This window comes from Embiotoca jacksoni, unplaced genomic scaffold (assembly GCF_022577435.1).
Source record: "Embiotoca jacksoni isolate LCO1_2020_lvr unplaced genomic scaffold, fEmbJac1.0.p SCAF_24, whole genome shotgun sequence".
Taxonomy (NCBI): Eukaryota; Metazoa; Chordata; class Actinopteri; family Embiotocidae; genus Embiotoca; species Embiotoca jacksoni.
Window position 1 is genome coordinate 2,115,672 of NW_027185375.1, and position 25,304 is coordinate 2,140,975.

The 25,304-nt window shown below is 44.4% G+C and overlaps 2 protein-coding genes across 3 annotated transcripts; both read right to left on the reverse strand.

The window, feature by feature from the left end:
* Positions 1 to 2,322: 2,322 nt before the first annotated feature.
* On the reverse strand, positions 2,323 to 25,230 carry sf1 (splicing factor 1). Its single transcript, XM_069158803.1, has 16 exons — positions 25,149 to 25,230; positions 23,206 to 23,635; positions 22,039 to 22,806; positions 15,119 to 15,235; positions 13,452 to 13,715; positions 12,727 to 12,858; positions 10,845 to 10,920; positions 7,412 to 7,564; positions 6,868 to 6,957; positions 6,485 to 6,668; positions 6,210 to 6,325; positions 5,923 to 6,030; positions 5,634 to 5,829; positions 5,286 to 5,526; positions 4,548 to 4,712; positions 2,323 to 3,608 (listed from the first exon to the last, which is right to left on the reverse strand). The coding sequence occupies exons 2-16, from the start codon at positions 23,615 to 23,617 to the stop codon at positions 3,277 to 3,279; spliced, it is 3,354 nt and encodes a 1,117-aa protein (XP_069014904.1). The 5' UTR covers positions 23,618 to 23,635; positions 25,149 to 25,230; the 3' UTR covers positions 2,323 to 3,276.
* On the reverse strand, positions 15,652 to 19,830 carry LOC138203962 (RNA-binding protein 4.1-like). 2 transcript variants are annotated; one of them, XM_069158996.1, is made up of 3 exons: positions 19,723 to 19,830; positions 18,172 to 18,595; positions 15,652 to 17,409 (listed from the first exon to the last, which is right to left on the reverse strand). In XM_069158996.1, exons 2-3 carry the CDS (start codon positions 18,575 to 18,577, stop codon positions 16,550 to 16,552), a joined length of 1,266 nt encoding a protein of 421 aa, XP_069015097.1. In that variant the 5' UTR covers positions 18,578 to 18,595; positions 19,723 to 19,830; the 3' UTR covers positions 15,652 to 16,549. The 2 variants fall into 2 exon arrangements, with proteins under 2 accessions (XP_069015097.1, XP_069015098.1); XM_069158997.1 differs by having other exon boundaries at positions 17,397 to 18,595.
* Positions 25,231 to 25,304: the final 74 nt, after the last annotated feature.

Genomic DNA, 25,304 nt, shown 5'->3' on the forward strand with positions numbered 1-25,304 from the left:
CGGAAAGAAGAAACCGAGCTCTTTCCGGCGGGGAGTTTCAAAAATAAAAGTCCGACTTTGCTAAGAGATTTACAAAGTGCGTCACACGCCTCGTCGTCATCAGTTCCCCCTTTTTAAAGAGCAGATCACTGACCGGTGTTGGCTTTAAATGAATCCCCCCAAAAAGCACAAGACTGCATTTATTTCCCTAAATTATTCGGGAAATTTTCAAGGCTTGTTAAAAGCGCGGTGAAATTCATTGGTTTATATTTACTCGGGTACACCTTTACTTCCGGTTTCAATCCGGTTAACGCGCTGCAGCTTGGTAGTATTGCGACTCCCGAAACTCCCAGGAAGTCTTCTCAAGCGTTGAATAAACTTTGTCTGAGCCCTGAGGTGGAAGTTTGGGATTTGTTGCATTTATTCGAAGAGTTCGGGAACAGACTAAAAAAAAAAAAAAAAAACTACCTTTAGTGCACTAAAGGTAGTTTTTTTTTTATAGTTCTTGACTTACTGAGCTGAAGAGGAAAAAAAATGGTGTGGAAAGTAGCAGTTCAGCCTGTATTTGGAGTTTAATATAAATGTCATAAGTTGAAAGCCAAACTTAAAGTGTATTTTTAACTTTGGAAGAAATGACTTTTAATTCAAGGTCAATAGTCTTTTTTTTTTTTTTTTTTTACAGGGCTTTCAACCACATCTGAAAGTCTGAAAGTGACCTTCAAACAAAACAAGGACCAACGGTCAAGTTTTCAGTCGACGTGTCTGCACAGACTCGTCGCGGAGGCCGATATGCGCGGTGACAACACGTCCACGCGTTTGGCCGATAAAGCGGATTCTGACAGAACTTAAAAGTCGCAGCGGTGACGGCGGACGACGCTTCGACTATAGATGGAGCTTTAAAGAGGTTATTGATGGAAAGATTCTTTGATTTTTTTTTCCTTTTTATGTTCATGTTAAGTTATACTTTGTATAAACAGGAGGGATATGATGGAAAGAAAAGATTTGTCTCTTCCTCTTGTTTGCGTTGTGGCTCCGGAAAGTCTCTTTGGGTTTATCTCTCCATTTGTTGCAAGCGATTCCTTTTCGTTTTTACTTTCCGCATCTAATTGACGACTCCCTTTATCTTGTGACCTACAATCAACTCAGTACTACCATACGAAAGCAGATACAAAGGGAACGGGTAATAATAATTTGTCGCCCCTCGGAGTTCACCTTACGGCCAGATGAGAAGATATTGCCTCGAAGGTATCCCGTGAGAGACCGCCAACAGGTAGGTTCGCAGCGACCTTGACCTTTGACCTCCACAAATCTGATCAGCCCGTCCTCGAGTCTCTGCGGCCGCCGAGGGGCCGCAGGTGCGTTTTTATACCCGTACGGGTAGAAACGTGCAAATCACAAAGGAGATTATATCTATTCATCCATCGCTCTCCCTCTCCATCTATCCCACCGATTCCTTTGTTTTCATTACGTAATAAAACACCGTCGTGTCAGGAACAGTCTGCGCGCATCGCCAGCGATTTTTCCAAAACATTTTCAGTGTCGTGTAAAAAGTGTTCGATGGGGTACGACCGCTCGGGCGATGCCGTCCCGTCTCTTCCCCAACACGTCCCACGGTCTTCACGGAGAAGAAGCTTCACGTCGAGACGCACGGGTCTCGGCGAACGGGCGGTCGAACGTGAGGAAAAGGGCCGTAACGTCGGGAGCTGTGCGACCGCCGAGAACACTCCCATCTGCCGAGGAACACCGCAAGCATGCGGTGGAAAGCGGCGTGGGACCTGAACGACCCTTCAGTCGTACGCTTTCCCAGAAATCCGTATCGGGTCGCACGTTGACAACTGAACTATTTATAATGACAGCAGAGACCAAATTGATTTCACTGATGAAGATAAGTTAAGAGCTCCACAAAAAAAAAAAAAAGGCTCCAACTAACCAAAATAAGTGTTTAATTTTGATACTATTGATTTGTTATGGTTAAAATCATTTAAATCGTTATTGTGGATAGTTTTTTTTTATTGCTCCAATTCTGCGGTTCGTCTCGTCGCTTTGCTCTCTTTAGAAACGGCAACAAAAAAAAAAAAAAAAAACCTCGCTTCAACAGCGGCCGAGCAAAATCCCGCTGTCGATGTCAGCAGCGGAAGAAAGCAAGCAGTTCCCACACGGCCGGACACAAAACATTTAAATCACATGTCGCCCTGGGAGTTCGCGAGGCGGCGGACGCTCCCGGATCGCGTTACGTAACGTCTGAACGAAGCCCCGGCCGGAGGGGTAAAACTTGGCGAGCTCTCTTGACGCAAAAGGTCCAACGTCGGCGAAAGAAGGAAAAAAAACCCAGAGTGCACTCGATGACAAAAAGGTGAAATGGATCAGTTTAATACTAAACCAAGCAAAAGATTTCAACAGCTATTCATTTCAGGCTAGCGCCATAACACAGACTGACTCCAGAAAAAAAAAAAAAAAAAAAAAAAAAAAAGAAAACTACCATTTTTCTTTTAGCGAGTTGAGGGACTGAACTGATATTTTTGCCCTTCGCGAAAGCAACACAAACACTGCACACAGCGTCTTATCGGAGCAGAGATTTCGAAAACGAGGATATCGTCAGCAGTCGAGTAGTGCAGGCGGGTCAGAAGCTAACGGGTCGCGGCGCCGACTCTCCTCGTCCGACTTGCGGTCGGAACGGAGACGCGGGCCGGAAACGACAGAAAACAAATTTGTGGGGGAGGAAAAAAAATAATATATATATCAGACAATAACTACAGAGGTTTTACAGAACTCAGATACACTTCACATCTTGTTATTACAAAAATATTCATCTCATCCAACTGAAAGCAAAGACGGGGAACGGACAGAAGTAGAAATTTGAGGTGTTTTAAAATGGATCATGCGAGTCGGGCTTCAATATATAAAATCCAATCGGGTGTTGCGGTTTGAATGGTGAGCACAAATTAAAAGTTCGGCCGGGCTTTAATGTGACTTGATCGTAGCGCTGCTCAACACGTGACCGAGAGCAACAGAGTTCGTGTCCACGAACTTTAAAAACAGGAAGAAGAACTAATTAAGTTACGCAACGTTACAAATACAAACGTTACACGGCCTTTTCACTGTTTCAGATGTTTTCACAATATCAAGGATCAATAAAAAATAAAGCACTGGTTACATCTGTTATCTGTGAACACACCGATGCTCTTTATGATCACATCAGTCTTATCGGGTCTCTGGTGTACAATGTGCTGCGGGGGTGGAAACGTGTGTGTGTGTGTGTGTGTGTGTGTGTGTGTGGACGATTCTTCCGTGGCGGGGTTAATTCTGGGGCGGCGGTGGAGGGGGGGCAGGAGGCATGCCGAAGGGGGGCATGCCTGGAACCCCCATCCCCATCATGGTGACAAAGTTAGAAGGGTCCATGGGCGGCGGGGGCGGCGGGGGGGCATACATCATGCCAGTAGAGCCCGGGGGCGGCGGAGGGGGAGGAGGCGGCGCGCCCGGCGGCAACGGGGGCTGCACGCCGGGGGGAGGGGGAACCATTGACGGGGTGCCCATGGGCGGCGGGGGCTGGGCTCCGGAGGCCGCGGCCTGCTGGGGCTGCTGCCACGGAGGCAGGGTGGCGGTGCCGGGGCTGGACGTGGTGGTGGTATCTGCAGAGGCGGGGGGAGGGGGGAACAGTTGGGAGATTTAACTGTTTGCGGTCACCAAAAAGTTCAGAGAGCGCCACTTCAAGGTACAAAAAAAAAAGGGGAGGAAACAAGATCTGAATGATTATTCTCACCGAGTTCATGCAATAACGGTTAGCCTGGAAAGCAGAGAAACCAGTCACAGAAACGTGTGAAAATCAGGAGCCGATCATGATTATAAACTTCGTATACTCCCTCAGGAACTTGTTTTCTTGCCCGTCGGCATGTAGTCTTCAGATTTGTATGACTGATGTTTTTTTTTTTTTATACCAGGTCTGGAGTGCGATAAATCCTCATCGAATCACAATACGTACAAAATTGCCAATTAGATTTTTTTTTTTTTTTTAAATGCAATAAATATTGAATTGACACCCGGAGATAAGAATATAATCCAGGTCCTCCAGTACAACTGTTAACATGGCAGGGCAAAGCGTCTTTCCTTAATTTCACTTCTTTAACTCTTTGGTTGTTCCGTTACCGTCTCCGTTTTTCCTAATGTTCGCCAAAGGGGACGTAACAACGCGATTACACTGTTGCCCAGCTACCTACGTACACGTTCATTTCTGACGACAACGGCACAATCCAGTGATTATGACTGTGTATCGATGTGGTCGATAGACAGGCACGATGACTGGTCACAATAAAGGTCTGAGGATCCTTCAATTCAGCTCGTGAAAAATGGAAGCAAAACTAAAAGCGGTGTCGTTTTGTAGATTTGTTATTATATTTAGAGAATAGTTTTATACCCGATGGAAGTGGTCAAGGTATCCCACAATGCAACATAAAAAGTAAGAAGTGTCCGAGATGGATCTTTCCCGTAGACATGCCGTGATTCCCACAGAGCTGTGTGTGTTGGTAGTGAATGGCTGAATGGTTTTTGGATAAAGCTTTAGCGGGTCTTACTCTGTTGCCACGGCAGCGGTGTGCTCGTTGCCATGCTGCTGGTTGGAGGGGGAGGTGGAGCCTGTTGTTGCCATGGCGGCAGGGGAGCAGAGGGGGGGGGAGGCGGCTGGCTGCTGGGGGGAGGAGGGGGAGGCGGCATCATGCTCATTGGAGGAGGCAGCAGACCTAATAAAACAACAAACAACAACAACAAAAAAACATGTTTTGTTTTCTCCATTCCTTTTCTTTCACAGTTAAGTTATTGCGCCACAGTTTGTTCTTCTCTGATTACATTTCATAACACCACAAATAAAGAAATAAAGAAAGTACATTTACATGCTGCTCTTCTCTGACAAACTTTTTCCAGGAATGGTAATGTCTCAGTAACACAACTTCCTCAAGTAAAACCTACAACCTTGTATCTGTCTCCAGGATCCGTCAGCTCTCTGATGATGCGTTCAGACTACAGGATATTTCGGTCTAAAAAGGAATATCGCAATGCGATTTGTGGATTTTTATGTGATGTGTGTAAGTTGCAGGATTGGAAAAAAAATTTGCAAGTCGAGGGAAAACAAATGATTAAATGATTAATTAAACTACTAACAAATAAAGAGTTAAATGTCATCATTACTTAAAGAATCATAGGCTCAAAGTAAAAAAATTAAATAAATCACGAATCATCAAAAATGATGGGAGCTTTACAAAACAGCCTGCGACTGCAATATCTACCTCCTGAACCCTGTTCCTGTCAGCTCTTACCCATCGGGTGTCCGTGAGGTCCAGGTCCCTGGCTCATGGGGGGGGGAGGGGGCTGCATCCAGGGGGGAGGCAGGCCATTGGGGTTGGGGGGCATAGGTGGTCCTCCCATGCTGGGCATGGGGGGAGGGTAGCTGTGGTGTCCTCCGTGTCCTCCGTGTCCTCCGTGGCCGCCAGGCCCTCCATGCATGTTGTGGAAGTTCCTGGTCTCAGACGGGCTAGCGGTCATCCAGGGGGGCCGATTCTGCTCAAGACAAACCGTCATCATCATCATCATCATTCATTCATTCAGTCATTCAGACACTTCTCTACACCAGCAGGATTGTGGAGTCACGCGTGTCCCCAACTAACCATCTGTTGCTGGTTACTGTTGGGGCCAGAGGACCGAGGCCCTCCTCCTTGAGAACTGGAGTGTCCTCCGCCAGATGTGGCAACCGGGGCCTCCCCCAGCTCGGCCATGAGGGACAGATACTCCTTGTCCATACGGGCCTTGTCCTGGGCCGACTGAGGGGGCTCGCCACCCGTCGCTCTGTGGGCAGCAAATGTGCTACGAACACAAAACGGCAAACATTGTTACAAGATTTAAAACAAGCGACATCACATTATATTTTTCGTTTGAATTTTGTCAGCTGATCGTCACCTGGTGTATTTGCAGTCAGAGGAGATGTGGCCAGCTCCACCACACTTGGTACAGAGGGTTGTGTTGGTGATGCTGCGCGGCTCCGAGTTCTGCCAAGGACGAAGAATCCTACAAGACAGAAGAGGCACCTTTCCTTTAAAATCGGCCGTCTCTGATGTCATTTAGGAAACACGATAAAGAACAGCTGCACATGTGCGAGCGGGAAAGGCTCCAATAAACTGCGACAATAGTTCTGAATGACATCCCAACATTTTAAGTGTCCAGAAAGCTGCGGCACTGAGACCCACCTGTTGTCGTCTTCTCTTAGCGTGCCATTGAGTCTAGCGAGCTCTCTCAGCTGCATCTTTCGTAGGTCGTTCTGATCTTCGGGTGTCTCGATGCCTTGTTTGAGGATGTTGCGAATCTGTGGACACACATTTCATCCAACTGATGAACCGTATACATTCCCAAAAGTACACTAGATACATTCAGCAATAAGCGGATCTCGCAAGTCTCCAAATCAGGTGCCAGCTAAGAAAAGACGGGAGCATCCAATAGGAGCGCGATGAGGAGAACAGCCGACCTGCTCCACAGCTTTCTTGACGTTCTCCATCGTGTTGGCAGTGACCAGGGCGTGCAGAGGCTCGTCCTCCCCCGGCAGCATCTGGCCATCTTTCCGGCCAACCTTCCCCTCCTTCACAGAACCTTTCCCCCGGATCATGATCTTGGCACAGCACTCCTTCTCAATGTTCTTCAGTGTGTTACCGCTAAACAAGAAAGGAAAACACGAGAACCAAAACTCACTTCCAACTGTATTGGCTGTTAATTCAATTCAATTGATGAGGATGTCTGGTCACTGCCGAGGACTCCTCTTAAACCAAATCATCCCTTTTGGTGATAATAAAGAAATGCTTTAGAAAAGCGTGTAAAACAAACATTGTGATAATAAAACGGTGTCTCACTTACCGAGGCCCGATGAGCAGACCGACAAAGTTGATTTCAGGATATTCGTCCTGCGGAATCATAACTTTGTCGTTGACTCTGGTGGCTGGAGGCCTTTAGGAAACGGATACAAGAGAAGCATTTGTTAGGAGAAACCGGCAGCAGATTTCTGACTACACCATTTATCTCAACAGTCATTAGACCTTTTCCACTGGTGTAATTTCATCAAAAACTTGAATTTTTCAAACTGGGCGGTTTCTCGTGCGCGTTATCAGAAAACTACTGCAGGGCAAGACTGTCATTTTGGTTTTTTTTATAAGAGGGAAACCATGCAGATTTTGTTATTCATTTCCTTCTTGTTTCGCTGAAGGGTTATATTTAACCAACTTGCAGGATATGGACATTGACGATTGATCGTCAGTATTCTACAACTTCCGTGGACACACTGGGTGCTCACATAGTACAACCTCCATCCACATAAAACACAAACAAGCTGCCTTTTATTTTGTTAAAACGAACACAGACTGTTTGTCGCAAGCAAAAAAAAAGAAAAGAAGGAAAAACCTACTTATAGTCTGCAGGGGGCTTGAATTCGGGGTTGAGTCCAACCATCTCGGTGATTAGAGAGTGACGCTCCTCCTCGATCTTCTTTCGCGTGCGATATTCCCGGGTGTTCAACCTCTTGCCCTCGCTGTTGTAGATGGGCTCTGGAGAGGGAGACCTGAGAGCGGGAGACAAAAGACAAGAAACACATCATCAGCACCTTTGTAGAAGTGGAGCCCTGACATAATCATCACACAGGCTCCCTACGGCTGACTACGACTTTTAAAAATTCAAGTCATCAGCGGGAAATTTTGAATCAATGGGTACTGACATGTCTCAGCAACAACGTTAAACTCTCTGAAATGTTTTGGAATTTGGATCAACTGAAAAGTCTCATATGCTGACTCTGTTACTCGTGGCCAGTGCAGGAGCTAACTCAAACACAAAAGAAAGTTATGTAGAACTCTGCACTGACATTTCAAAGGCTAAAGTCCATTCTTTCATACAATTTGGGGTAAAAAGGGGGGGCAACCAAAGTGTTTAGTGGTAATTAACCCAATACACTGGCAGGGCATCAACCACAAAGGAAAAAAAAAAAAACAATTAAAAAAAAAAAAGCAAATACAGGGCCATAACTAAACCTGCATACAGGAGTGTTGGCCTACAAGAAAGGAAAGTTGGAGGTAAGAAAAGAACCCAAAGCAAAATTCGCAATCCTAAGCAGAAACGCTGGCTTTGAGAGTTGCTTGGCGCTCACGTGGCGGAAGAGGTCCGTACCTCCCCTTGGATGCTGAAAACCTGTGTTGCTGCGTTAAGGAGGCTCTGTGTTTGAAAAAGGGTTAGGTTGACGTGGGGTAATTTGGGTTAGAGAAAAGGAATTAAGATTAGATATCCACCTTTTCCTACGCTCTCCCATCAGAGAGCCACATTTGTGTCCATGTGATGTGAGGAGTGAGAAAAAAAATAATGTTTTCCTTTTATGCTTCAAACTTCCAACGGTGACAACCTGAAACATCCCCCAAGTTGGTTCTTGTCACATTTGATTGGGGAGTGATTTATAAGAATGCTGCAGCTCTGCAATCAACTTTCTTTTTTATTTTGGTTGCTGTGGAGACGTCTGATTATGATGACAAAACTCTATAACAGTGTGCAGGCGACAGGGCCTTTAGCTAGCAGAAGTCAACTTCACACACTCTTCAGAGCAAGCCACTTCCTGCAGGAACAGATCCTTAAGGAAACTATGTTATAAGCTGGCCATTGCTTCTCCAGAACACGTAAAATTCTGGCAGTTTTCTTCGGGACCTCAAAGAGTCCAGAGGGAAAACTGGAACACTCCCCCCTTCTCCCTGGGTGGAAATGTTTCAAGCAATATTACGGCAAAAAAAAACAAACAAGAGATGACCAGCGACAAATCATTTGTTAGTCTAAGATAAAAAGCCTATTCATCACTGGTATGTTATGAAGTCGGCTACACGCCATGAGAGCTCAATCAATGAAAAAAAGAATAGCTATGTAATAATCAGTAAAAAAAAAAAAAAAGAAAAAAAAAAAGGTCAGGCGAGGCAGTATCAATTGATGGGTGTGAATCCTTATCCAGCGATCTTTCCCAGAAGAGCCAATTCAACTCCACTATTTTAAACTTCAAAGCTAACATTATGTTAATCAGTGTCAAAGACCATTTATACAGATTGTGGTATATTGACCCAAACCTGTTTCAGAGGAAAATCTTACATATACGTTATGTATCATACTGTATATGTAGTCATATAGTCACACAGCACTCTACATCAGACACAGAACAAGCAGTGGGTGAAACCATGATGCATGAATACTAGAAGGCTAAATCTGAAGCAATGACTCCACTGTCAAGTCAAATATCAAATAAAACAGTGAGAATACTCAAGGCGGTTGTCTTAGCTGTGGTAGCACCTTGCTAAATTATCATTGCTGCAATGCATCTGAACTAAACTCACACTGACCCCCTGCTAACTAGCACTTTACAAACCTGCTTTAGATGAAGCGAAATGATTTTTACCCGAGATTGAAACGTCACAACCAGAGACTCATGTCACGTAAACATTTGTTTGACGAATAAATATAAAAAAAAGCAAAACACAAACTCAACTCAAGGTCCACTAGGTAGCTTTTTTTTTTTTTTTTTTTAAATACTTTCAACGGCTTCTCACAATCTTCCTCTGCAGATGGTTGTTCTTAAGCCCTGCGCAAACTCCGTCCTACTCTGAAGAAGACCATGATGTTCCTACTGAAAGCTCAGCAAAAAAGCCAGAAAGTGGACCTTGAGTTAATGTGTCGAGAAAGAAGTCTCATATTTATCCGTTTACATTTCTTTTTACCAACACATCTTTTTTATTTATTTTTTTTATTTCTGCTCATGCACGTTTTCACTGAAGCTTTTTGCAAACGGTTTCAATTAATTTCCTGTTAAATCACAATTGTTTCAGTTTCATAAATTGATAAGCAAAGGGTTAAAGAATCTGTTTTATTTCAATGTGATAAAAAAAAACAAAAAAAAAAACGTCTCATTGTCTCGGGTAAAAATATTTACTTGTACTGCAATTCTTTAAGAAAGCTGCTGTACTAGAGATTGTAAAAATGGCATTAAAATAAAAACAATGGGGTGAACATTTTTGCACTCCACTGCAGTTTAGAATTAATGTCCTCTTTTACAAATTTTAAGTCGATAGAAAAACCTACCTTAGTTATTGAATATGGACCTACCACCTGCTCAAGCTGTCTGCACTAGAAACGGTGCAACCCTGGACGCTTAGTTAGGGCTGGGTATCGTTTAATTTTTTTTTTTTTCCATACTGGCACCAATACCTTGACTGGTCAATGATACTTGTTCACATTCAGCTTCAAATCGTAAGAGTTCATGCAGTTTAGAGGGGGAGAGTGTGACCCAGAATGTTTTCTGTCGCTACAATTTACAGATGTTCCCCGAACACCTCACGTGCAAGCTGCCGCAAGACTCGGGTCTTCTGCGTGGAACGTATGTTCAATGCTGCTGCTCTCTGATGCTGATGAGATTTCATTGTGTGTAAATGGAGCAAAGGTTATGCGTTTTAAAACTAAACTGTATTAGATTGGATCTATCATGGGGTTTACAAAAATTTGGTACCAAATGACAAGGCAGTTTCGACACGAGAGAGTACCGAAGCAATTCGGTCCGTGCCGAAGTATGGAGGTTCGGTACCCAGCCCTAAACGTAGATCGTTTCTTCTCTAGCGCTAAGCTTTGGCATTGTGAAAAGATTCTAAGACACGCTGTGCTTCACTTAGGGGGTAGCTAACTAGACTCTGCATTCCCACCTAATACTACCGTGTTATCTGAGCCTGATGCTAATAACCACACATATACTGAAAATCAACATTTGTCTTCCAAAAAAGTCAAGAAGGTAGAGAAAGTGTTACTGTTCGTGGGTTTAATCTTTTTCCGACCTGTCCTCAGGGTTAACAGGGATTCCCAGGTCTCCTGTACGCAGTTTACGAGTCAGGTCTTCAATCTGCAGTTGGACTGGAAGAATTCAGGTTAGGAAAGAAAAACAAGGATGGAGAGAAATGTGGTTACCACAACAACATCAGAGAGACAACGCTCTGCACATTAGAGCACTGTCTCATTCATTACTGAGGCAAAGACAAAATGGTGAGTCTGTTAAATAAAAAAAAAAGGAGTTCATATAAACATCTGGTAAGTTTCTAAAGCAAAAAAACACTTACTCATTTTTTTAAGACATCAGAGGCACACATTACCCATTATGAATATATCTTCTAGAGGTCATTTACATTAGCATAAACAAGACTAACCTTGGTTCAGACAATGATTACAAATGGCAACATGTCAGTTAATGATGAGACCATGATTCCTAAAAATGCCTGCCACACCGTTAAAATCAATAAAATACTTCAAACCTGTGCTGAGGTTTTCTTCAGTGAAGACATGGCTTCACTTACGACAGCGCACTGTGTTTAAGGGCGTTGGCATTTTAAGGATACATCGGGCCTAGAAATCACTGATTGGTCTATTTCGTTTCAATAAGAAAAACAGGTGATCACGGTCACTTTTGGCACGCCACAGATCTAACACTGACGGCCTGCAGTGACAGAAACGATTCTTAACATTTAGAAGGCGGTGAAAAAAATAAATCAATCAGTCATCCCATGCACATTATGGAAGTTGCAATGAAATACCCCCCCCCCCCCTCCACCCCCGAACACAGAGATTCACTGGTCACTGAAACAATTACTCTGGGTTATAGAGATGAATACAGGGCCTGTGACTGGTGGTTCACAGCAATTTCATCTTAAAACTCTTCCCATGTATGTTTTTAGGGGATCTACTGGATGGGCAAAGGAAAACGATACGCGTGACAACGGAGGGTGGGCACAAGTGAATGTTTACATACCAAAGAAGAACAACCATTACCAATGAGGGGACAACATCGATAATGATGTTAGTTATAGACGAAGGGACTCATCTGCTTCAGAACACCCGCTGAGGGCCTGTGAAGGCAGCGTGTTTGTGCTACACTGCTGCTGGAAGGCATTTGTGGTTAAAGTGTCTTGTTTTGTATGATTGTTCTTTTATTGAAAGGCCAAACTCGGGGCGCACACAAAAAAAAAAAGTGTTTTCCCATTTTGCCATGCCCATTAAACCAACTAATCGTGTTAATAATGTTGGATTGGTCGCCGTTGAAGCAGCATTGCTCACACTTAATATAAACAGAGCACACTTTAGCAATATTAGGACATTATGAGTAACTCCACCATGCACAGAACATTATTGATGATGTGTAGGGGATCAGGCAAGACGGTGAGCAGTGATCTGCGGCTCAGGACAGCAAGCAGTGGTGCGTAATCATTTATCTCAAACTCTTCTTGCTAATGGGTGCCCGATGGTATGCAAACCGTAAGACTACAGAACACAGCAGAACCACTTAACCCTCCATTACAGAAAAAAAAAAATCAACTCAATTAACACTTTATATCAAGTTATGATCATCGCTCATCAGAAGTTATTGCTTTGTCTCAACAGTTGGGGCAATATTAGACAATTCCCACTTCGTTGAAAGACAGCGGTTGTATCGTAAATACAAAGGAAACGTGATTCCCTTTTTAGGTAGTAGTGCATCTCGTGGGTGTCTTTAGAAAGCTCTAACTGTTGGGAATTCAGCAAACAGGAAATAACATTAAAACGGGTGTGCACCATGTAAGAAAACTAGAACCTCAAACATATGTAATTGTCGAGACATTATGAAGGAAACTACATTTTAAACTGTTCATAGCAGCCTGTATTCACAAAAGATGATTATTAAACATTTACCTATGTATGCTCTTTCTTGGTCTCGGGTCAGTCCGGGGGGAATGACAGTGGGCATGCCCGGTATGACTGTCTTCTGATCGGGCGTCTCGCTGCTCCAACGACTCTTCTTCCTTGACTTCTTCTGGCCGAAATCTACCGAGAGAAACAGGGATGTACTACGTGTGCAGCTTCGGTGTTTTCCGTTACAGGATGAACGTCAAAAGAGCATAACCTTGCTGGACCCATCGATAACCACAAGAAGCTGAATTACAGAAAGGACTCGGGGGGGGAATTTGTGTGTTTTTTTTAAGGGTATGCCATCAAATTACGCCCCTAAAATGGGTTAACTTAACGATTCAGAGAAGACTCACAACTATGTTCCTCGTTGTGGTTTTCCATATTAAAAAAAAATAAAAATAATAATAATAATGGGAGTTTGGCTTTTTTCATTGTCAAAAATAAAACAAAACACGACGCAACGTTAATTTCGCTTTTGACCCCCAGAATTCCGACTTTCACTTCAATGCAAATTTTGCTGCCGGAGGAAGGACAACCCAAACGGACACATCTCAACAACCTCCGGCCAACTGCCCTAATGGAGTCTCCGCACCGGTCTCCATTACGCGCAAAGGCAGGAGCGGCGTAGGCCCGAAGCCTGTGCTAGTTAGCGACATTAGCGGTAGCGAGCTATTTGGGACGTCGTGTCCAAATGCTCCGACCGTTACCGGACGCTCAAGTTAACTTACCGGGTTTGGCCAGTCCGGCCCCCGCAACCGGCGGTTGTGGAGCCGGGGTCGAAAAAGTCGTCGCTGGATTAAACTGAGGAAAAGATGCGTTTGGAATCGGAGGTTGAAAACCTTGCAGGGAGGGAAAGGACCCGGGCGGCCCTGGTGTCGGCATCAATCCGTTCCCCCCACCGGGCCCGGCGTCAAATCCTCGTTTCGCGCCGATACTTGGATGCAACTTCCCTAAAGGAGTTGCATTTGCTCCCGTAGCCATTTTTTTTTTTTATTATTATTTTTTTTTTTAGTTTACTCAAATGGCTCAAAGTCTCTGTCGAACGACAATTAAATGTTGAAAACAATATCTGCTAAATACGAGCCGCAGCGCCTCTCTCACAATATCGCAATCAAAATGGCGCCCAGCAGAAAATCACAAAGGTTGATCTGAGAACGTGGGACGAACTGCCGCAGTATGAAGCGTTGCTATTGGTCAATCCAAACCCCTCCTATTATGCTCATTCTGAACGTGCGTATAATACTTTTTTTTTTTTTTGTCATAAAAATAAACACATTCAACTGAGGTACTTCATATGTTATTATAAATGCAATTTATTATTATTTTTTTTTTTTATCTCTTCTTTTTCTTGACAGTTGCAGTGATTTTCCAAATGGCGTCCTCAATCTCAATGTTTTACTGACTCGTGCACTGTGCTGTAAAATTCCGATTTCATGTAGGCTATACCAGGAGGCTTTTCTGGCAAAACCTGGGTCAGGGATTAAGGGTTTACCAGTTATTCTGGTTGATTTAAGCCTTGATTTGGTTTCATGAAGGCACCAGGCCAGCAGCCAGGTCACTTTGATCAAAAATCCATTTCTTACAGTTATTGTGTTCTGATGTAGATTGGCCATTTTTGCTTTATCACAGTGGAAGAACCGCCTCCACTTTACTTCCAAACAAGTAGGTCATCTTGTTAATAACGCTGTTGCTGCTCTGCTTACACCATTCAAAAATGTCGCCCCTCTGAAAAAGAGAGTAATGAACCAGAGGCCATCCCTTTGGTACAATTTGCAAAAAAAGGCTTTTAAAGGCAGACGTCACAAAAGGCTGGAAAGGAAGGAAAGTGCTCCACTAATTTAGAATTATTTGACTTGGCCTGGAAGGATGGTCTGAAAAGATATTTAAAAAAAAAAAGCCTTCCATAGTGCCAGAATTGCACATTATTCATCATAAATAGAGGAAAACAAGAACAACCCAAGGTTTTCTTTTCCAAACTGTAGCCAGGCTTACAAATAGTCACAGGTCTGTTGAGCCTTCTGTTCCTTTAGCTCTCTCTTCTTCCTGAACTTTACAGTTTGAATACTTCCAGTCAGGGTTTGTCAGGATTGCATCATAGCACAGAAACAGGGTTGGTGAGAGTTATAAACGATATTTTATTTGCTTCAGACGATGGGACTCATTTCTATACTTGTACCGCTGGACTTCAGTGCTGCTTTGGATCACAAGATTTTATGACAGGGACTGGAACAATAGGATCAAAGAATTTCACAAGGCTGTTACAAATCATATCGATCAGATAGATCTCAATTAGTATTGTGAATCAATTGGTATAAGCCTGCATTAAAATACGTTTATGAAGACTGCCGCTTTATTATTGTTGTGGCTCGTCCTCAGAAGAGCTTTGGCTTTTTACCTGCATGAACGTCACCCAGAGTCAGCGCTGCACAACATAGAGCCGTGCCCCGACATCCCGAGGACATTGGGCTATTCTTTTTCGTAAATTCGATGTTCTTGTACGCAGTAGGAAATGCTGAAAATCGGAGTTTGAGAAAATAACAATTATGAGTTTCGGTTAAGTTCAAAGGTCAGCAGATGTTAGTTTTTTTTCCTACTCCTCCTTTTCACACTCTTTAATTACAGCCACGGCGTTCCTTTTTTGCTCGCTGGGTGTAAAGTATGCCGCACACCTCTTCTTCATCTTCCCAATAGTAAATCTGTGTCTTTTGAAGACGGACGCGAAAGCGCATTTATCCACATTAATTACTCCTGGTTTGACCAAGCCGCACCTTCTCAGCCAGGCTCAGCCAATCGTGAAGAAGATTAAGCCGGGATTCACCGACTAGACGAGGTCAAGCCTCGCTTTAGGTCTTGTTATCCTGGATTTCCTCATTTTGCTTTTATGAAACAGCCTCCAGAAGACGAAACACAAAACCTCAGATCACAATATTTAAACTTTACACAAGACTTTATTTTTAACCTAATAAATGCGAAATCAAGACAGAATAGGCGTTTGAGGTCTTTTCATTATGACATTACATGTTGAAGATGTGAAGTCTTTTTAACACAGCAATGGAAATTAATGTAATTAAATGTGCCTACTCATGACAATAACAAAAGGAAGTTAAAAGAAAGCATGATCACAATGCAGCTTCATAAAAATAAAAGTTCCACCTTAATTTCACAAATGGTTTGATATAACCCAAATACAAAAGTGTAATGTTTAATTCTGAGCAGCTCCATATTTGCGCAAGTAGGTGAAGAAGCGTACAGCCTTCACATTTGTTTTGCCGCTGCCTCACAAATGCAGTAACGATGTGACTGCCACAAAACACAAATACACTAAAATGCACAGTTACACATAAAATGCTGCTAAATAGAATTTTAAGTTTAATCAACGTAACCCTAAGACTCCCCTTGAAACATGCACCATGCACTAATTTTATCTTTTAAATTGTATGTATGATGAATGGCACCAGGCTGTAGATTAACCCGGCACCTGCACTTAAACACTGGCTAAAGTCATCTCAGAACTGCACCAATACCACAACATGTAAATAGGACAATGAAAGGTGGTTAACTGAGCAATTAGTTTGTACTGCATTGTGAAGTACAACCTACAATTGACATCGTGCTCATTTGCCATTATAAATGGGCAAGATTTACTGTAACCTTCCTCTTAATACCTACCTACCAGCCTCATACACACAAGAGGGCTGACTTTAGCCTCAGAACAACAATGAGATACACTGTTAAATGGGTAAATTTCAGTGATTCAAATGGCATTTGGAGCTATCCTACCACCTAAATGGGAATCAGCTCTCACGTGGCTGCATGGGGAAAAGGATTAGTATGTATATCGTGCCCGCTCCGCGCCGGGATCCCGCGGATGCTCGAAGGTGGAACTTCTTTGGGGGGCGGTCGCCGGGGAAAGGCGCGAACGCTCATATGTGTATCCATCCGCCTCGCCGGTGACTCTCCGAATCGGACTCCGGTCACGTGCGTAGTATGAGGAGACCGGGGCTGGTGGAGGAGGGAGGGGCGGGCACTCGTATGCGTCGAGGCTAGAGGGGGGCGCCCGATCCCTCATTATAGCTGTGGCGGAAGGTGTTGATGGAGCAGGCAAGGGGACACCGCGGCGCTCCTCGAAATAACTGCCTCCGTAAGAATTGGCCCTGTACTTCTCGTAGTAGTCCACGACCCCGTACGGATCCCTTTCGTCATACGGTGACCGTCGCATCGGGTAGGCTGGTACCGCGCCATAGAGTGACCCGTTGCTCCTGTATGCCGCCTCGCTGCCATACATCCGAGCCATGCTAGGTTCGGCAATAGCACTTATGCCATAACCTGGGTGTGGCCCGTATCTCATTGCGCCCTCATAGCCCGCACCTCTTCTGAAACCCGCCATGCTGTTGCTGTGACCGGAACCCCGGGAAAAACCGTGAACAGGAGCGTAACCGCCGCCGAAATCTGGATCGCCGCTGAAGTCCGGATGATAACCCCCGCTGCGACCACGCCCGCCAAATCTCGAGGCATCGAATCCATCAGACTTTGGCTCTGAGCCGTTTCTATGGAAGCCATTTTGGTCTAGAGGGCATTCTTTGGACCAGTGGCCTTCCTGCCCGCAACGATAACAACCTGATCTGTCTCCCATTCCCGGCGCAGTACGCAGTCGGCTAGTCGAAAGCTTCACGCTCATCAGCTTGCCTTAAAAAGAAAAGACTCAATAAGGACTTGTGCTTGCATTGGTTCTAAATAATAGAATATTTGACATTTCCTTGCGAGTCAAGTCTCCAAACCATCAATCTTTCCAAAAAAAAGCTGCATAACACCCCCAAAATAGCAGTAAAACATTGCCTATAAATTGAGCATTCAAAAATCTGGTTATTAAAGCTGAAATCCGTAACTTTCCACACATCTTTACCTGCTGCGGGTGGGGGGGGGGGGGGGGCGCGACTAAAATGATGTCCCGATAAAATTTTGTTAAGCGCTCGTGTTTCTGAGGGTTTTCGTGGACTTCGCTCATGCAGCTCTCAATTTGGGATCACGCGGACAAACGCATGTCAGCATCGATGCGCGCAGGAACCGAATGAATTATAACCAGATCCAGATACTAATTTGAAACAAAATGATAGAGAAGTGGTTATTACTTCCTCCCAATGCTAAATTAGCTGTACTTCGAATAACAACCGGTGTGACGTGTCAGTCAGAACTTCTAGTCGGTGCCTGTTTGTGTCCACCATACCAATGGATCTTATCAATGACATTACGGATACCAGCTTTAAAATTGCGCCGTCTGTTTTTCTCCTCAGCTTACCGTTTTCCATTCTTCTTTCTTTTTTTTTTTACTCACCTGTTTTCCATCCGTAAACTTACCCGTGGATTCACACGAACAGCATTAAATATTCTACATACTTTCAAGTTAAACGTAAATTAAAACTCCCCATCAAGCCCGGCCCAAGAGTTCACCTTTAAAAGCAGTGTTGTCTAACTGATTAATGACCTCCATGGCATCCTCCATTCGATCCATGTGCACAAAAGCATAGTTCTTTACTATGTCACACTCCAACACTGCACCAAACTCTTCGAACTTGGCCCTGAGCTCCTGGTTGGTGCAGGCAATGTTGCCAACGTGCAGTTTGGTGGATCCTCTCGACTTGCCGCGGCTCAACTCTACATTCATGGGCTGGCCGTTGAGCTCGTAATGGTGAAGGTTGCGGATCGCTTCCTCTGCCTCCGCTTTGTCATCCATGTGCACGAAGCCAAAGTTCTTGACAATAGAGCATTCTGCAATCTTGCCATACTGGGAGAAGAGAGACCGAAGTTCGTCTGATGTAGTGTCTGGTGACAAGTTCCCGATGAATATTTTCACCATTGTGGAGCTTCCACGTCACTAAAAGAGAAGAAATTTAAAAAAAAAGAAAAGAAAAAAAAGATGATTATTATCGTCACAATTCTAGTGAATCAATTTAAACCACGGCCAGCTGATCGAACCTAAATCCAAACTAGCGTTACTGTTATTTTGATAGTTAAGCCTTGATTTGCATTCAGATGATCAAACCAGAATGCGCCTGCTAATAATGAATGATCCAATAGATAATATGAACATAAAGTGGAACATAAGGAATATTTACACATGCCAGAAAATAAATGATGTGGCACCATTAGGAAAAGAGCTAAATGATTCCTACATTTATAAATGATTGTTAGCGCTGGTTGCAGCCACGCCACGATGCAACCTCGTACACGTCTCTAAAATTCAAGAGCAAAAGCGGAAGAAAAAGTTGTCTTACTATACTTCCCGAGCATTAGATTTATCACAACAATTACAGTTTCATCGTGAAATTCGCCAAAAGCAGGCGGAAGTAGTGTCGCGGTGGGCCGGTGGCGTCGATTCAACGGGGGGGGATGAGAGAACCTTCATCTTCGTGCGAAAACACCGCACAAATGATTTGTTTACATGCAGCTGGTGTCGCGTGAAAAAAAACAGCGGAATGAAGACGATAAGCGGCGTTTAGCGGAAAAAAAAAACCAACAAGCCGATCTCGAATAACAAATGATTTAAGTTACTTTGCAAACAAACCAAAAAAAAGACACAAAAGGTCGCACGTCGATCGCGCAGCGCTTCGTAGCTCGGCGGCTAATCACTTTTGTTAGCTGCGGAGCTAACGAAAGCTTGCGTGACCACAAATAGCTGGTTTTAGCACAATTTGTGGCACACGAACCGACGAGTACGTGGTCACTATACTGGTTTTTTTTTTTTTTTTAGTAGGTACCGACATATTACGGAACACGCTTCTCGACGCTTTCGGGCTCTGGCCTTTACCGCACAAGTCGCACGCAGATAGCTTAGAAGTTAGCTTAGCTAATCCGTACGTTTTTACAGCAACCGTGTTTTAGTTTCAGGCCGCAATAGGAACTACGGTGCACGTACAATTTAAAAAAATAAAAATAAATAAAATTTTTATAACGAAGATGCCTTCACTTTCTGCTAAATTTTTGAAGTGCCTGTATTCGTACCTCTTATTGTTGTCGTCTTCGTGTTTCGACCCTCGAAGAGTGAAATGGCGTCTGGCGCGCTGCACCGACGGACGTGAGGTTCTACCAACGGCTCCGCTGCGCTTTGTGGGCGGCGCCAGCAACCCGATGGTTCCGCCTTCACGTTGGTTCCGCCTTCACGTTGGTTCCGACCATCGGACCGGACACAAAACAATGGACGTAACCTCTGTGACGTCAAAGGCTCAAGACGCTAACAGAATAAATGATGCGCGCTGAATTTGAAAGAATGTATTTTTTTTTCTTTTTTTTTTCTGAATGAACGCAAAAACATATCCGTAATAATAATAATAATAATAATAATAATCCAGAATTCAAACAATACATTTTGGTCAAGTCAAATTTCACCCCCTACAAGATATTGTTTGGTTATTATTCTGTTCTTTTGCTGTATGTTGCTCTGTTTGTATTTGTACTGGCTCGTATGCTTTAGTAAAAAAAAACAAAAAAACATGAAAAAGTCACAACAGAATAAACTAAATCAATGAAGGAATATAAGCAAATCTGAATAACTTAGAAAAATCCATTTTCGAAGATATTTCTGACGGCCATAATGAATGCAATCAGGTCTAGAAAAATGCGACTGGTATTAAACAAAGATCATGTAACGCTCTTTCGTTTCAGGTTGGAGTTTGGAGAATGAGACAACTTAAATGTTAAATGTAGTATTATATTTCAGGGGACTTATCCAGCGGCTCCCAAACATTCTTGCTCGTGATTCCTCATCACACGTTAAGACGTCCGTTTCTCATTTAATTTAAAGCCCTCAAATTACAAATTTCTAAAAAAATCTAGTCCTAATGTTAAAAACTAAATATATAAAAAAAACACTTCCATTGTAGTCACCAAAATAAGTTTTGGTTTTTATTAAAAATCATATTTATTTCAGATTTTTAATGTATGCTGGTATTTTACAGCTAGTATGAAAAATACAAACTTCAGAACCACCTGTATGCAGAACAAAAGGCACCTTCAACAAAAACACAACTGCCTCATGAACTTGGCAGCCCAAAGCGCCTCGTCACATTTCTGCATCTTCTGAATTATATGGATACAATAAGACATGATGTGTTGTTGTTTTTTTTTGTTCCTGTTGTCAGTTACACACAAATGCAGCAACATTTGTCAGTGGGAAGAAAACAATCTTACTAAAAAGCACATTTTACATCAGCGATAATTCTTGTTTTGCTGTCCCTAACTCTTGTATTTGAAGAATATACACCTCAACTGTTGTGAAATGTACCAATTTTATATCCTGTGGATACATTCAAAATCAGAAGATAATTCGAAGCTGGAATGTTTGAGATTTGTCTTATCTTAGATTCAAACTCCAAATGTGTTTCTACATCCTATCTGACCTGCATGAGTATAGATTCAGTCTTTTAAAATGAGCTACAGAGGGAAGACTCGGCAGGTTTGCATTCCCGCCAAACAGCTTACGGGTGGTTCATGCTTTTGTGCACAAAAGAAGTCCACTTCTGGATTGAGTTGAGCTGAAATGAAATAAAACACACGTGGAGTCATGGACCCCGCTACGTGCCAATGATCATCAACTTTCCACAAAAACGTTTAAGTCAAACACTGATGGAGTGAGATAAGATCCTTCTCTGCTGCTCTTAATCCACGTCCCGTTCCCGAAAAATAAGGTAAATGTTCATATACGGATGAAACAAGAACACTTCTAAATTACATAAACAGAAGTAAAACAATTAACATGCAGATTTAAACCATCTGTTTTGTGTGATGAAAAAAAAAAAAGAGGCAAGAAAAAAAAGAAAGAAAAGAAAACACATACTGAGCTGAAAACCTGCAAAGTGAGAAAATTACTGTTTTATACATCATGAATGTCAAACAGTGGCATTTCATAAACCCTCCTCTCAGAAAACAAGCTCATTTGAACACGACCGAAAGGTTGATTCATCTGCCGGCAATCACGGGTGGATGGAAAATGCCGACCCAATTTCCAAACTGAATTTCCTGCTTCTCGTATTCTTTGCCGCACGAGACCGATGGAATCACGCGGCTCGAAGAAATAGCGGCAAATGAAAAGTCCTGCGGTTCGCAAACAGACCTAGAAAGAGAGCAAAGCATTCCCTTTTCAGAAACGGGGTTTAACGCCCCATCACCCGCAGTGCAAGCTTTAGAGGAAACATTACTTTATATAAAAAAATAAAAAATAAAAAAAATCCAAGTTAAAGCAGATTTCGAGTTTTACAGTAAAATATCCCAATAAACCGCCATATTTTGCTACTGTGTTGCTCACCTTGGCACCACGGCTCTAGTAAGGCGCATATCGCGGCACATTGTGATCCTTGGGACGCGAGGCAGCGTAGGCATTCCTGGAGGCGGACACCGGCGACAGACGTGTTCGCTCGTAGGCGTAGCCGGCCGAGGAGACCGGCACTCGTCTGAGCACCGAGCTGCGCTCCGGTGCGTAGTAGGCGGCAGCTGAAGAAGCTAATGTGGGCGGCGGTAACGGCTGCCGGTCGTATGGATCCACACTGGTTGGGAACTTTGGGAAGGAGGAAGGATGAGGGGGGGGAGGAGGAGGAGGAGGAGGGAGGGGAGGAGGGACATAGGACATGCGACGATCCTCGAAGTAGCTGGAGCCGTAAGGGTTAGCTCTGTACTTCTCGTAATAGTCGACGCTGCTGTAGAGGCGGTCGTGAGCCGGGGGCCTGTCGGGGTACGAGCCTGCTGCCCTGCCGGCATATCGATCCCCCAGCTCAGAGCCGTAGCCGCTGAGCCTGCGAGGGGGAGGCGGCATCCCACCGACGTGACCGCCCCGACTGTACGCAGAACCCCCTACGTAATCACCTGGTGGAGGCGAGGCCATCCCGTAGCCGCCGCCGCCGTAACCCGGGGGACCGAGCGGTGGGGCTCGGTCGCCGCAACCTCTCGCGTCGTCGCCGTAGCTACCGTTCCGACTGACCGGGCAGTCTTTCGACCAGTGGCCGTGCTTCCCGCAGACAAAGCAGCCGGTATGATCTCCCATTCCCGGGGCAGTGCGCAGCCGACTGGTGGACAGCTGTACGTTCATCAGCTTGCCTTGTGAGGAGAGAGAAGACACGCATGAGACCGTTGGGTTCGGACACGAAAAGTCTCCTACCGACTTTAAAAACACGCTACAAAGTCGCCCGACCAACAATGACCGAGCGAAGCGAAAGAATCTGCAGCGCAGCGTGCAGGTGATTCTACGCTGGCGCAGAGTCGATTCACCAGTCACGCGGCCACTTCTCGTAAAACAACATACAAACGCCACATCTGCTAAGAGGTTACTTTCAGTCCACCTGATCACTTAAAGGAAAAGGTGACCCCGCTCTCTTTATGAGAAAATAAACCAGCTAGAGGATTTTACTCATCATGAAAGCTGTGCGGCGACAGAACAGAATCCAAATTGGTATTTACAGACAGCAAAGATACGCTCTGCCCTGCCCGGGAGTTCACCTTTGAAGGCCGTGTTGTCCAGCTTACTGATGGCATCCATGGCATCGTCCATTCTCTCCATGTGAACAAAGGCGTAGTCCTTCACTATGTCGCACTCCACCACTGGGCCAAACTCTCCAAACTTGGCCCGCAGCACGTCGACGGTGACCCCCTCCCCGAGGTTGCTCACATGCAGTTTGGTGGTGGACTTGGGCCTCCCTTTGCTCATCTCCACGTTCATGCGCCAGCCATTCAGCTGATGCTGGTGGAGGTTTTGAATGGCCTCCTCCGCCTCGGTCGTGTTGCTCATGTGCACAAAACCGTAGTTTTTGACAACGTCGCACTCGGTGACTTTGCCATACTTCTCGAAGAGTTCTCGGAGCTCATCTGCGGTGGTGTTGCAGGCGAGGTTGCCGATAAAGATTTTCACCATGATGAAGTTCTGTGTGTCCTGGGAGATTTAGAAGAAGAAGAAGAAGAAGAAAAAAAAAAAAAAAAAAAAGTCAATTAACATTGTGGAGCAATTAAATACACTCAGTGATCACTTTATTTAGGAGCGGCGAGTCCTGCGATAAATAATTATTCACGAGGTAATAATTTGCTGAAATGGTTTACATAGATATGCTGATACGGTCTGCTGTCAGCCTACCGGGAGAGAAGAGAAAGTCGCGGATTACGTTTTGTTTTGACGAATGGAATAAAAACAGGATGGCTGAAAGTCTTCCTAAAACAGAAGACTTAAGTAAACAGCTGTTAATGCAAACAGCGGCTTATAAAGGCAGCCAACCGTGTCACATCAGGGACGTACTGGCTGTGAGGAATACCGGGACAAACCCTTAGGTGGGATGACAAAAAAAAAAAGGTTTTACCAACACTGTCGGTCTCTTTCCTGATCCTTTACGCGTGCACGGTAGCGCGCTGCAGCTATAACATCAATATGTTTGAGTTAGCTGCTTGTCGATGTGCATTTGAGACCAGCTGTCGACCAGCTGTCGACCAAACCGACACGATTTTACGTTGTAAACAAGACCAGGTGTACCGACCTCGTTTGTCCATACGGATAAGAAGCGGAGCTAAAGACAACGTAAACAGCTGCTTACAAGCATTTCAAAATGCTGCGATTGATTTCTTGCCGTTATCGCCCCGCAGCTATAAAAGGAGCTATAACATAAACTATCGGATCACATCACGATATTCGGAGACCCGCCCTGATATATTTTTTTTTGACTCGCACAATCGGGACGATCGCAGATTTCAACGATCAACCAGCGACGCGCACGGGTGAGTGTTACAAAGAGGACACAAATATGTGTTACGAGTTGCGCCTTTTTACAAACAAACGGAACAAGAGTAAAAGAACCAAACCGGTGGTGAAGTCTGCACACCTGCAGTCTACATACGGGTCACACCTGCAGTCTACATACGGGTCACACCTGCGGTGACAAGAGATGGCGGCTCTCGGCCCCATCTGTTGGCTGGCTCGGTCAAACCACGCCGTTCATCTAACGCGCCTTCCTCATGGATGTTGGGTCCGTTTCGAAACCTCACATCAACCACTTCGCGATGTTTGTGTAAACAAAAAGGCCAACTTGGGTAAACAACAAGGACGACTTCCAAGTAAAGCGACGGTATTTGTTATATAAGTGCGTTATATTACTCTCGCGATAAGAAGCCCCGACGCCGCAGTTTAAACATCTCGGCTCGCTGATTATAAACTTCAACAACACTAACTAGTTCTTCATAACTGCTCCGCCACGTTTGGAAACGCGTTATAATGTTTGGCTGGCGAAAGCGGAGGAGTTCAGGGAGCTAACAGGTTAGCTGGCTGCCGCTTCAGTCGTCCGCCCCGTCATTTCCAACGTCCTTTTAAACATCTGTATCGGTGCTACGGTCAAAGTTCCGCGTCACCACTTTCTTAAAATATGTATTCACCTCACGTATTGAACGTAATCTCTCCAACTCACCTTCGAAAGCGACGTAGGCCTCGCTACTGAATGAAAAGTGAAATGGCGCTGCTGCACCCGTGACGCTGCTACTTCCTCCGCCCGACGCACTACCGCCACCACGTGTGTGGAGGTCGGTGCTGCACTGCCTTCGTAAAAGCGGATCCTACTTTTCGT

What these genes read in the sequence shown, in the direction of transcription:
- LOC138203962 (XM_069158996.1), bottom strand. Translation starts at nt 18,577, where the DNA reads ATGGTGAAAATATTCATCGGGAACTTGTCACCAGACACTACATCAGAC. An exon ending in AGACAACACTGCTTTTAAAG is followed by an intron (nt 17,410 to 18,171) that starts GTGAACTCTTGG and finishes TTTCTTTTTAAG; the next exon opens with GCAAGCTGATGAGCGTGAAG.
- sf1 (XM_069158803.1), bottom strand. Translation starts at nt 23,617, where the DNA reads ATGGTGAAAATCTTTATCGGCAACCTCGCCTGCAACACCACCGCAGAT. An exon ending in CTAAGAGAAGACGACAACAG is followed by an intron (nt 6,031 to 6,209) that starts GTGGGTCTCAGT and finishes TCTGTCTTGTAG; the next exon opens with GATTCTTCGTCCTTGGCAGA. An exon ending in ACCGCTGCCGTGGCAACAGA is followed by an intron (nt 3,609 to 4,547) that starts GTAAGACCCGCT and finishes CCGCCTCTGCAG; the next exon opens with ATACCACCACCACGTCCAGC.